Here is a 13,831-nt window from a genome sequence, read left to right on the forward strand (position 1 = left end):
AGGTACATAAGCTAGCCTGTTGATGCAAGATGGGGATTTTACACAGGTTATGAACTTGAATGTTGGCAGGTTGGAGTCTTTTTGACTGGAATATCAATAAAAGCTGATTTGGTAGGATTTGATCTACCTGTTAAAATGCTATAGGCTTTAAAATTATAAATGAAGAGGGGGAAAAAAAAAAGGCATTCCAATCAGTTGAGAACAAGAAACCAAAATATACAACTAGAAATTTCTTTCAGTTAAGTCACTGAAGTATTTTTAAGTCTCATTTGTCTTTTTTTTTTCGTTTCTTTGTCTCTTGTCATAGAATGCCCATGTGAGAGAAAGCATGTGTGTATGAAGTTAAAAACAGAGCATAACACACAGTATTTAAAAAATCTTCCTGGTGTCTGAAGTTTTTAGTTGCTAAGGGAATGGAGGGTTGTCATGTAAAAAAACTGGAGATAATTTATTTCAGCTTGATCTGAGTTTCAGAGGTTTCTTCCTGCCTTGACCCAATTAGCTGAATTTTCTTTCCCTTTCAGTTCTTTCTGGGATATTTAGTTGTTTCGGGGAAATAAAAAAACACTCCCTAATTTTCTTCAGAAACAATTAAATATGATAGTTCTTCATGCTGTTATTGCATTGTAAATAACGAGTTCTGCGATTTAGCAGCATCTTTCTGAAAAATGTAAACAGGAAGCCTTACTCCCAGTTTGAGGATTATGGTATTCCTTTGCCAATGCCAGTATTAGTGCACGGATCTCCTGACTCTTGTGATTAAAGGAGGTTTATTAGTTCTTTGCAGGATACTCATCATGTTGTGCTACTTTCATACATAGGATTGATAGATGCAGACTGTTAACCTATGGGTTTTTTAACATATGATAGTATTTTGCTATTGGCCTATAACCCCTTTAGAATTGGCAATAGCACATTATGTCCTGTGATGTCTCTCAGGTGTTTTATTTTTCTTTTTAGTAATATTTAACTCAGTCGTTCATAGGTGGATGGAATACCTTTCGTTCCAGCAGCTTGTGTGTTCTGCAGAAGGTATAATTAGAGAGGAGGAGGATGAAAAGGTGAAAGGTGAAAGTAAAGTTTTTTGGGGGGAGTGGCATTTGCTTTGGGCACTCTGGAGTTTCGGGTGGGTTGGTTGTGTAGTGCCCAAAATATTTGTATATGTTTATGTAATGTTAAGCCATTGCTTATACTGTATCATTCCACTCAGACTGGAGACAGCTGCTTGGATACCTGACAAAAGAATAAAAAGAGGAAAGGTGAAATTCTCTGTGCACCTTATCCACATCTAAGCTGCTGTACTTTAGCACTGTTCCCAGTCCAGATTTTTGCCACGTTTATGTCATCTTTATCAGAGAAAGAAACGTAGATGCAGGAAAAGTTAAAACTTTGCTGACCTCCCAGTCACATGGCATTTTAATACAAAAATGTTTTAGGCTATATGCGAATTGCAAAAAAATCCAATATTGCCCTGTCAACTACAGAGGGGAAAAAACAAGCAAACTCACTCCTTAAAAATATCTAAATAAAAAGAACAACACTGCATCATTATCTTTCTCCTTTTTCATTTAATTTTAGCTCATTCTGTTCTTTGGTTCAGGCTTAAAGTATTATTTGTTTGGGAAAAAAAAAAAATGTACTTGGCAGCATTTGTTTAATATACTAAAAAAAAATAGTTTAAAAAATCCTGTTTGGCACTGGTGAGATGATTATTTTGGTGAGCCTATTGCTGCATGTTCATGTAATACATGGCTGCTGTTTTGTTCGGCTTTCTCTGTTGCATTTAGGTTATCTAGTTTCAGATAAAATCTATTAAGTGGAGTATTTTTCAGTAGCTGAGGTTTTCCCACCTGTCTACCCAAAAACACCTGCAACATATGTTTGTGTAACCCTACAATGCTTTGTGGTTTGGGCCTTGAGAAATTCCCCCAGAGCTTTTTGCTTATAAACAGCTGAGCAATTCATTTCTCTAATGACAAGTGCTTTTCCCCTGGCATTGAGGCAATAGCATGTTCACTAAAATAAGTCTCATTTTTCATTAGACATATTGAAAATCTTTTTTCATTGTTAATTCTTCAGATTTTGTGCAAAATTGTATTTTGTTCTTTTTTTTTCCTGTTAATAATACTGAGGAGAGGGGAAAGGAAACACCACGACAAAGAAGTGAAAAAAGAGTGTTGTAAGGATTCCTCTGCTTGCACCTGCATGTAAACTTTTACAAATGATGTCTGTTCAGATGGTGAGATGTTAGGTTGCAGCAGTAACCAGATTTTCCTGGTGTGCTGCAGAACAGTCTGCCTGTGACTTCTGTCGTGCACAATGTGCTTTGCTGTATCGTATCAACTCTATGGGTAATGTGACACGATATATCTCCAGAGACCGGGGAGGAAAAGGATTATACTAGGGAGTTTGAGCATATGGAGCATGATCCTTAGCTGGTGGGAGCTGCTTTTCAGCTTTTTATGCAAGTTTAGGGAACCTCTGCTGCGTTTGGTGGGATTCAGCCTCAGCCCCCCACCTAGGAAAAGACAGGGTAGTATAACTTAACTCAGCCCCTTGTCTCTGGAGGAGAATAAAGCCAAATAGAAAATCCCTGATAACCTCCTGCCAGCTGTGGGAATTGGACTGAGTCAGTCTGGTGGTGGCTGGGTTCAGAAGGAGGCGGGATGGGGATTAAGCAGGCAAGTGAGAGGGAGCATCTTTTAGGAAAATAAAGGCTCAGAGGCAGGAGTACCTCAGACACCTGCAACATTTTAAGGCATCTCTTCCCTTTGGGATGAGACTAATACATTATGAAGAGGTGAAATCCAAAACCACATGAATTTCTATGCGTGCTTCTATATATGAATGTTTGTACGTTATTCTTTTAAAAGTATAAATCAGGCATTTTCTGCCACTTGCAATTAAGCATGCCCTAGGTAGAAATTAAGATTGGAAGTATTCTAAAACCAGCAGACTGGTCCTACAGTTTGGGTGTGGGGAGGAGGGATTTCCAGTATTGGTACCGGCAGCTTTTCTCTGCAATTTCTGTGCTCTTCTTCCCTTAGAGAGAAAAAAGATAAATGTAATAATCTGTATAATGCCCTTTTCAATTCCTTTTCACAGTTTTCACAAACTACTGATTTTAATGGTTGATTTCACTATTATTTTAACATTATCCTTATAAGAAAAAAGATTTTATCTGAGATACTGGTCAAATTCTTACATAAATTGAGAAAGTAAAGGAAAAACCATACTTGTTTCAGTAATTAAAAATAAAATTGGGATCATTCTAAATTTTACTGTGTAGGAAAGAAATGTGGTTACTGCAAATATTTTAATCAACAGAGCTGTGTTTTGCTGTCAATACATTTGTTTAGTCTTCAGTCCTAATACATGGAATTATAATATAGGGTTGTCACGCTTTGACTCAGGACCAACAGCAATGGGGACAGCTCAAATTGGATGCTTAGAGAGGAGAATTAGCTTAAGATTCATAAGGAGGTGACGTTGTCATTGTATAGGTTTTCCTTTCGGATTCTTATATTTGCCTTACTGAAATGGTTAAAAAGAATATAAAATTCAAAGGACAATCACAATGACATGAAGGTCATAATATTCTTAAAACTATAGTTTTTGCAGTCTGAATTTCTGTTTTCAGAAGTATTTAAAATTTCTATGATGCTTCACAGACTTGTCTGGTAACATATATGTCAGGCTGATATTTTTTAAATAATGGAATTTTCCAAAAGGATATCTCTGTAGTTTTAAAAAAGGAGTTGCAGCAGTAACCCTTGATATTTACTGTCTTGCATTTCTAGCGGTTTTTCAACAGCATTTTTTTCTGAGAGCTTTTCTTCTCCACTGCATGTAATAGTACTTTAAACTGTTTCTTCCTTTGATACCTTTAAGCCTCATAGGAATTTCAATAGGCCTCTGTGAAAGTAATGCCTGAGCCTCATTCATATGTTCAAGTTACATCATTATTCCTATTAATGGCTTTAAGTGCTTAGACAGTATATCAGCCTTTAGTGTCTGGAATTGTCATTTCTGCATAAGTATGTTTCAAGATACTGTTCCACATGATTTATTTATTTATTTTTAATTCTGAAGGAATGTGTAACAATATTTTTTATTTATTCATTGGGTAGGGGAAAAAAATGTAATTTCTTTTAAAGAAAAATTTAGATTAAAATATATGCTGAATTATTTGAAACAAATGGCAAAACTGGCTAACATCTGGTAATGTCAGTTTTTCAAAGGGCTGTCTTCTGACTTAGAAGTGCCCGTTATTTTAATCACCTCTACTGTTGCAACTGCTTTAAATGGTCATCAAGACACGTAAAGAAAAAAGTTACTTAATTCACAAGAGAAAAGTTACCCTGTTTGATTACTCACAGAGTAGTCTCAGAGCCATCAGTTATCCTCATCACGTCAGTTTGGATTTGATTATCATAGAAATGCATTGAATTACCAAACTGGAGCAATAGTAACTAAAGCTGATTCATTGTTATTGCTGTCAGTTGATGAGGACTGACTTACAAGCCATATGAATGGGTAGAGTTATGCAAATATTGTTCTTGTTACAGGAGAAGAGAAACGTAGAGCGGCCATTACGATGTGGGTGGTAGGATAGATGAGGGGTTTTTTAATGCTTGTCTAATAGCTTTTACTTGTTTCACTTTTTAATGAACATTGCAAATGGGACATATTTTTAAAGTGTTTAATGTGTTTCCAAAGAAAGAAAATGAGATATTTCATACAAGATTAAGTCTGCAGGAAATTATCTGGAAATCCCCATCCTTACATTTGACCTCAGAAATCATCCTGGCTTTTGGTATCTCCTACTTCTTTAAATCTTCTGTTCTCCTTTTGTGCAAATGCAATATTTTGGTCTTTAAAATGCAACTGCTATATCCTCCTCCAAAAACAAGGTTTCCAAGGATGGAGGGTTGTCTGCAGTTATGTGGAAAAGGAGAGGATAAGACTGTGGATATTCCAGTCTATGAAATCAGGAAGGCAAAAATACAACATGTGAAACTGAAACAGCTGCAGACTGACTCCAGAAAAAATATAATGTACTCTGTGAACGACTGTATGTAATGTACTAAATATACTAAATACAATGTACCTGTGAACGACTGTTTTGAAAAGGTCATTGTGTAGTTCATTAAAACTATATTTACTACTAGCAGAACTTTTAAAAAGGCAGATCAGAATAAGAGGCAACAGCATACGAATGAATAAACCTTTAAAGCAAATACTTGGAAAGTATTTACTTCTACAGTATATCTGACCATTATGCAGAAATGTATAATTTTTTTTTCTCTTACGCTACAAATTAGCTACTTTAAGCTATTTTTCTTCTAATTTATATTTATTTTTTAAAAGAGCCTCTCTGTACCTCTCTGTTGTTTTGGTTTCATCTGTATGACAACTTTTTTCCTTAAAAATATTTAATTCACCCTCCAAATAATATCCTTCAGGATGCATTTATTCAATCAGGATACTTATGCATATGCGATGGCCTGCACTTAATCAATGTCCGGTGTTTATTAGATCAAAAAGGATGATTTAGGAACTACTGAAGGCAGCATGCTTCAGTGGAATAGTTTCCTGATGGCAGAGGTGAAGACTAGCAAGTGGCTTCTGGATCCAATATTAATCATATACATTTTATTATAGGAGAACAGTTCTTTATTTGTGGCCTCTGTTTTGAGTAGAGTGAAATTTGGAGAGAACAAAGGCTCTGTATGCCATCTAGTGACAGTGTTCAGTGTCTCACTAAGTAGAATTTGTTGCTTTACTAAGACTGCTAATGATGCGTTCAGTTCAAAATGTCAGCTATAGTTTCTCCTTGCTATTACTGTCTTCTTTAAAAACATATCACTTTATCTGGGAGGTGGTAAAATTCTATGCCTGAGCTAAAGGAAGAAAGCTGATCCAAATCTAAATCTGAACTTTTCAAAGAATTACTGATCTAGTTAGAATTATTACCTGTGTCCAACAGCCCAATCACTGTGTGGAAGAACACTTCATTTCTGTGAGCACAGTGGATTGACTGGTAGTATTTTAAGTAATTTAAGACTTCAATTACATGTAACTGCCATTCCTGCCTTGAGAAACCAAGATCCTGGGGAAAAAAATTATGCTTTAAATTTCTAATCGTCATTAATGAGCATACTTCTTGTCTCTGCTTTAAATCTCTCAGAAAATTCCAACAAGGTATATTTTTTAAAAAAAAATCTCTTCTTTTTTTTTTTAAGAGAAATCCAAGACCAGTGACTCACCAATTCCAACAAAATTTAGATTATTACAAAGCACGTGGAGCAGACTTGGTGAACAAGACCCGGTAAGCTATTTCTGAAAATCTTTTCAGTGAACTAACACCTCACCTAAACAAAATGTTTCGTAAGTATCTTTTATCCCAAACAAGAATTAAATAAGCAGTATTAGAAGCAGGTGTGTTTATTTCATTACCTGTATTTTGAATCTTTACTTTGCCGGTTACTACAAGAAAAGTGAAAGTTTTCCAGATAGTTTTGTAGTCAGCTTGATGGCTTTTTTTAAAGGCTGAGGACATTCATATGCAATGGCAGATGTAGTGAAAGTGAAGTAGAACGTTGCCAGTGTGAGTTCTGTAGCTGAACTACTTCTGATAATGCGTCTAGTCACAGTCTGGAGTATCCATGTACCAGAAGCTGTAAATTGAATTAATATAAATCCAGTTTGAAGTAATTTTGATGAAACCTTTCTGCAGCATTCCTCCCTTGTTCTAGAAACATTTTGTATCAATACTGCTTCAGTTTCTTTTATCTGGTAGTCACAAGTGCAGAGGTGCCTGTACCCCAGCTGAGTGGTCACAGTGTGGGTGCCCATGGCTGATGGGTGGTGGCTGCTGGTGGCCATGGGGCAAGCCAGCCCGAGACGTAATCCCTGGCTTCAATTTCTACTGTCACAGGCAGTTTCTTGGCTTGTATGTGGCCCCAGCCATATACCATGTCTGATGGTTCATAGGAACTTGCTGGCTTTTACACCTTTGTACTTCTGCCAGATTCTGTTTAAGTCAGTTACAATGAATGCCAGCTAAAGTTTGAATGGAGTAGATTAAAAAGCTCTTACATTAAAGCTGGGTAGAGTAATTATTTTTTAAAAACAGACTATGTCAAAAATTACTGCATTCTGTTGCATTTATTGATTTTTTTTAATTCTTTTTTTTTAAATGCTCCGAAGGGTTGCCTAGGATTGAAAAATTAATTACATTTCAGGAATTCAGGGGAAAAAAAAATAATCCTAGTAATTATGAAGCCCAAACAAGATTGACACCTGTTGGAAACTAAATTCCAAGGAACCAAACGGCCATTAAAGCTGTGTAAGAATATGAAATCATTGCACACCTACATACAGCATACACACCAAGGGAGAGGGGAAATTGTTTAGAATAGTGCAGATAGAGGAATAACCCAGATAAATTTATCTCAACACAGGAACATATAGAGTAGGTCAAACATGGTAAATCTGTTTTAGATTGGACTAAAGAGAGAACTGAAAGATATAACATTAGGAAACGTTTCTACAGTGAGCAGAAACATGAAGTAGATCAGCTACCAGGTCTTTTTCATCCGTATTTCTACAGAATCAATGATATATTGAAAATATTTGGCAAATCTCTAATATATATTGCTTATTTTATCGCATATAAGACTTTTTAATCCATCATATTCATATATTTGTCTCTCATCTCTTATAGTGGCTACTTACTGAAGAGAGAAATGCCTTTGAATAAGGCTTGCTTAAAACAAAACATTTTCATCCTAGAAAACTGCAGAGATTGAATCATCTTTCTACTGCTAGTTTAAAAATACGCCATTCACAGTCAAGGTCAATGATGCTTATTGTGATGAAACAAAATTGTTTGCTTCATAGATGGAATTCACGTCTCCTTGATACACATATTTTTAAACTGATGCCTTACTTTTAAATGCATCTGCAGATCACTCTACAACATAATCAATCGGCATTTTTCTTGTAATTGTTGTGCATGTCTGGTATGTCTAGAGGGCTGAAATGTAGACATTGATCTGCGTTTAATGGCTGTAATCATCCTTTGCATTAATATATCAGATATTTAAATGCTACGAAATAGATGCATTCTTATTTTCCTAAGCTTCAGCTCAGTTTTAAAGTACCTCTTCCAGAGATCTAGCACCTCACTATTGTTCATTTTCTGAAGTTGCTACTCAGAGAAATTGCACAGTAAATTTTACTTCAGAGTACTTTTGTCACCTCTTGACAATAAATTCATATAGCATCATTATTTATTTTTCATGTATGTGTATGTGTTCTGACCTGATCATTAGCAGAGTTAGTTCCTAGCAGTGCCAAATTACACATAAGTATTAGGACGTGCAATTAGTATCCTTCCTAATTCTCAAATAATTGTATAACATTCATACACATTATTGTTGAAAGCATTTTTTTTCATTCGTATTTCAGATGTAACAGCTTAAAAAAGATTTTTTGTGTTTATTGTTCCTGTAAAGTGAAATTTCTCAAAAGGCTCTTTCCAATCATCTGAAAAACACAAATAAACTAACTTCTCCTGTTCTACGTACATGTCAAAGCAGTAAATTAAACAGTATGGAAGGAAAAAAAGCTACATTTTTTTATTAGGCAAAATACAGTTGGAAAAAAGAAACAAGAAAGAAACAAGCTGGTGGACAGAAATACACAAGCCTCTCTATAAGCTTTGTCTCCTGTGCCTGTGGACCATTGTGATTCCAATGATGCAGTTAGTCCAAAGTATCCAGTGGCTTTGTTGCATAGGTAATCTGTCAGAGAAAAAGATTGACTTCCAGTAAATACCATTTTTTGTGCAAAGTCAAGGGGTTTTTTGCTGATCATCAAGGCTCTAGACCTAGAGACAACAGAAAACTAGAACTCAGTGTGCAAGGCATTGTCTTCTTTCTAAGGAGGTGTTTTCAGGCATGTTAGAGTGATGTATACCACCCCAATCCTGGTGATTAGTTTTGGTAAACTGAGGGAAAAAGTATGCCAAATACACTAAAGTTTGCATTCTGAATCTCAACCAGTTTTATTACTGGTATGACCCCTAACATGAGTGATGTAGTTCATTGTGAACTGTTGGTAACAGATTGGTATCTGCTAAGGCAGCATTTGATGTTTCTTCTTCCAACTTCAAAGCTACAATCTTGGTTTTCTTCCTGGAATGGAGAAGACATTTAATAAAAGTCCCTCTGGTGACTTTTCTGATGCCACATATATGCGATGGAATAGAAAAATCTCGTTGTATTTATTAAGTGCCTGCAGTACCTGGGGAAACTGATTAATAACTGAATCTGTTAGGTAGTAGCAAAGTAAAATTTAATAGTGATAAACATTGTACCATGTCCTCTTCTTTAAAATCACTAGGACCTATTCATTTTGCTTTTGAAACCGTTTGGGACTTCTGCAAGAGTACTTTATAGCTCTGAAAATGCCTTCTTTGTAGTGACTGTCAGTCATTCTCAGGTGGCTACAGAAAGACTTTATAGTATTGGCAGCATCAATAAAACGGAGAGACACAGAAACATCCTCTAATCATTATTCAGCAATCATTCTTTTCCAGCTTCCATAAATTGTGAAGGAACACTTTATGCCAGTCTCTGTGCTGCTGTTCCTCCTAAAAAATGCTACATGTTGTCTTTCTTCATCACCAGTATGTGGCAGATGGGCCCTATACAGCTTGGGGCTGTATCTCATGAGTGTAAAGGCTCACATACTTTCTTCTTTCATTTTAACTGTGTCTATTCTGAGTCTAAACAACTCAGCTGTTGTTATTTTCTGGATGTGTTCTATATGTGTGCAAGCATGTATGTTGTGTGTTCTAAACAGAATCATATCTGGAGACAAATATGGAAACTATAAGAAAAGCATAATGAAAATTACTTTTCAGGTGTCTGCACAAGTTACAAGTCACACATATTAATTAATTTGTAAATTAATTTTAGTTAAACTTCCCCAAAAAATTGTAAAATTCCTTTTTCCTCAGTACAGTGATTGTGTTGGTTTTAATTATATGTGTTTCTTCACATTTTTAAAAAGCAGCTATTTCTGTTGCTGAAGTAACAGTAAACTAAAACCCCAGGAGTGGAAAGGTCGCTGTGACTGTGATATATTTCTGTAAAGGGTGTTTCAAGCATTATATAAAACAGGAAAATATTGCATGAACAAATAGGAATAGCTTTGCTGATGGCTGGGTTGTGTGAACACTTCTACTGGGAATTAGAAGCATTTTGCTTCTTTATTTTAGACAGATTAAATGGTTCGACAATTTCCTCATTCTTAATGTTGCATATAACTGAAGTGAATTAAATAGCCACTGCAGTTAAAAATAAAAAGTAGCAATGATAAGGATCATGATCCATTATATGTGTTATATCCTGAAGACATTCTGCAGCCAAAATCACTTTTGAAATCAGGATTCCTGTTAAAAAGCACTTGGCTTGAAATGGCTAGGCTGGAAAGAGGTGAAGTAAAAGCAAGAGATATCTAGCTGTGCCAACCTAAAAAATACAGTCTAATGTTAGTTTTGCTTGTTGAAAGAAATTTTTGGGTTCGAGTTATTTTTGAACATTTAAGATAATTGAATTTAGCAGAAGCAAATACGTGAAGAAGAAGTGCAAAAAGTCAGTTTTATTACGTTTTCGAGGCTTTAGAGCCTGGACTGCTTTGTGTCACGTTTTAATTTTTTTCATTTAAAAAGAAAAATTAAGTAAATTGGTACAAACTTGCTTTGTTTGGGTTCAGTCTGCATTTTTCAGGAAGAAAGGGCCAAAAAAATTGGTCCACCACTGGTTGGGAAAAACTCTCACCACGTGCAGTGCAGCTGTGGCAAAACACCTTTGTAATGCTTGGATCTTGGGGTTTTTTTCCCCATTTTTGGTGAACATGTCTGTCTAAAACATTGTCACGGATGTGATGATTTCTCCTCTTCTTTTTTTCAGGGCTAGTGCTAAGGCTGCCCCACTGAACATTAATAAAGTCTCCAACAGCCTACTGAATTTTGGCCGAAAGCTCATTGCTCCGGCCATGGCTTCAGGTGGGGCTGCGGGTGCTCCTGCTGGCGGGAGCAGTTTTCCTCCCCCTGCAATGCCCATCAGAAGCACAGCAGAAGCCCCCCAGCATCACCACCACCAGCAGCACCACCACCAGCAGCACCACCACCAGGCCCAGCAGCAGAGGATGCTGAAGTCCGAAAGCATGCCAGTTCAGCTGGGCAAAGGTAAAGCTGAAACGTGTGGCGTTTTTAACTCTAATTTCTTGGGGGGTTTTCCAGATTATTGGCACAAATCCCATGCATAACAATATTCACTAAACATGAGTGGAGGAAATTAGATCAATAACAGAGTAATTCTTAATAAACTAAATCTTACTCCCTTTAGAATGTGTGGCACTCATTTCAGAAGTTACTTGAACAGTAGCATGTATTTGCCTTTTAATGATTTCTGATGGCCCTCTGCACTTTCTCTGTTTAGTAAATACTGCTTCTTTTTCTTGAGCCTTGTTTTTGTCTTTCTCAAGGACAATTTATTCAACCAACAGTCACAAGCTCAATTTCAGTAATTGCTCCCTGTACTCTGCCAGGCTCAAGGTACATTACTGCATTTCATCTTCAGACAGCTGACAACAGTGGGTTCTTTGCAAGGATTATGAAGAGTGGTACTGGATCTGCTGCCTCTAGCTACTTATCCTGGGGAATGGTTATAACTTTGAGGTCTCGTGCTCATTGTCCTGAACATAGTATTGCATCATATTTTTCACCAAATTTGAAATTGCAACAGAAGGGAAATAACACTTTGTAACTTAAGTTGGTGTCCTGACCCATGTGGTCCCTAGTAAGTCCTTTCATGATGCATCACATCCTCAGCAGACACTGAAGGAGCAGAATTCAGAGGCACAACTGTTGTTTTCAAGCAGAGAGATGGAGACACTTTTGTAAGGGCCAGTAGAGTGGCTTGGCAAGATCCAGATGTTCAGCTTCTCTCTGAAACCTACACAAATCTCAGAAATTGTTCCAGCAAGAGTTTTACAGTTCCCAACACTGTGCAAACATGAAACTGAAACACAGTGATTTCTCTGCTGTGCGATGGCCTCATTTGGTTTGTAGTTACTATTGCCATTTATAACCCTGTTTGAATCCATGATGCAAATCCTGCTCACATCCGTGGAAGTAGAATTAGATGTGGGACAAAATAATTTCCATGATTTTGGACAGGGTCTTTTGTTAGCTTTTGAACTGTTAGCTTTTGTAACTCTTTTGAAAGAGTTTTCCATTATTCCTGTATATTTTTTTTTTTCTTTTGGCTTGCTCAGTATGAAAAATTGTAGAATTTGAAGCAACTTCTATAGATAGAACAAATTGTAGCTTCATCTTTATCTAGCTGGTCAAGGATGACACTCTGTACACTTATATGTGCCAGCTAACAGGTTGCATCATTCAGAAATACACCTGACAATTTCCATATCACAATCAGAATAAAATATTGTAGTTATGTTTGGTAATTGTCACATACAAACCGTGCACATATTTTTGTGTCAACAGGAATATGGAGATTGGGTAAAGCGATTGAGGAATTATGCAAATTTATTATGTAGGGCACAAACTTCTGCAACTTCTACACTTGCAGAAGGAATTTAAAAACAAGAAAATGTAAATACTCTTTTTTTGATCAGTTGAGATGACAGTGAGTTTTGCTTCACATTTTAGTGGCATGCTTGTTGTTCCCAGTCTGTACAGTTATCAATATATTGGCTGTAGTTGGATAGGAATTGTGAATTACATCAACTGACTACATTTGAAAGTGCTATATTTTTGTATTTAAGAGACACCCATATGGCAATGGAAAAATAAAGTCTCTTAGAGGTTGCCCAGTGAATTCTCTCTAAAGGTTAAATGTAGGAATAGCTTCGCAAAAAAAAAATCCCTATTTGCAGTGACAACATGTCAGAGACAAGGCAGAAAGACCCTCTTGAAGCCTGATGCAGGTATCTTTGTAAACAGTGCAGCACCATCTCCATCACACCTTAAAAGTGAGAATAGCTTCTGTGAAGGACAACAGTCTCACCACTTCAAGAAGGTGCTATACAGCCTCTCTGAAAAGTTGTGGGTACTTCTATCCCAGGCATTAGGATTTGGGATGTGTCCATATCCTGAGAGGGTCTTGTTCCTCTCCTGTTTGCATTGGACTTTTTAGTGCCTTTTTACCTTTTGCACTGCCTTTTTTTCAAACTCTGACTTTCATTCTCACTTTGGGGCATCCAAAAGCAATTTGGTGTGATCTGTAACTAGAAAGCCCCCAGGTCATTGAATGGCTGTCACTGGTTTTCTTATGTTTCTGTTCTTCACTGTTTTTTCAGCTCCCCTCAACCTCCCGGAGCTTGTTTATTTAGCTGAGGTAGGGCAGAGGCACTGATTTAGGATTTAAATGGATAGACATTTGCATTTCCAGTTGATGTAACACTCACAGATGCTCAGCTGGACAGTATAGCAGGCCAGAGCACTGCAAATCTCAGAGGCATCAAAACAGTAAAGGAAGTTACCCATTTTTGTCTTACCTTACTACACTTGTCTTTTGAATGCTCAAGTAGTGCTGGTAATTTAAATTAAGATGTAGAAGGTTGCAAGTTTGAAGAGAGTAAATTAATTGCCTGATCTAGTTTTTATTAAGTGCGAAGAAGCCCTTGGTAGCAAAATATCTTGCAGGACTGGCAAAATAATCCTATCCCAGCTTTAGCAGCTGGGTTTAGGCAGTTGCCACTCACAAACCGGCAGCAGTGGCAGGGGTCATTT

General features: G+C 36.7%; 1 protein-coding gene across 1 annotated transcript in view; it reads left to right on the forward strand.

The window, feature by feature from the left end:
- TBC1D5 (TBC1 domain family, member 5) overlaps positions 1–13,831 on the forward strand; it is a 190,943-nt gene that overhangs the window by 129,577 nt on the left and 47,535 nt on the right. Inside the window, exons 14-15 of the mRNA XM_010007533.1 lie at positions 6,246–6,331; positions 10,986–11,263. Of these exons, the coding sequence (XP_010005835.1) occupies positions 6,246–6,331; positions 10,986–11,263 (364 nt within the window). The remainder of the gene's footprint in view (positions 1–6,245; positions 6,332–10,985; positions 11,264–13,831) is intronic.

The sequence above is a fragment of the Chaetura pelagica genome, unplaced genomic scaffold (genome assembly GCF_000747805.2).
Source record: "Chaetura pelagica isolate M959 unplaced genomic scaffold, ChaPel_1.0 scaffold10, whole genome shotgun sequence".
Lineage (NCBI taxonomy): Eukaryota > Metazoa > Chordata > Aves > Apodiformes > Apodidae > Chaetura > Chaetura pelagica.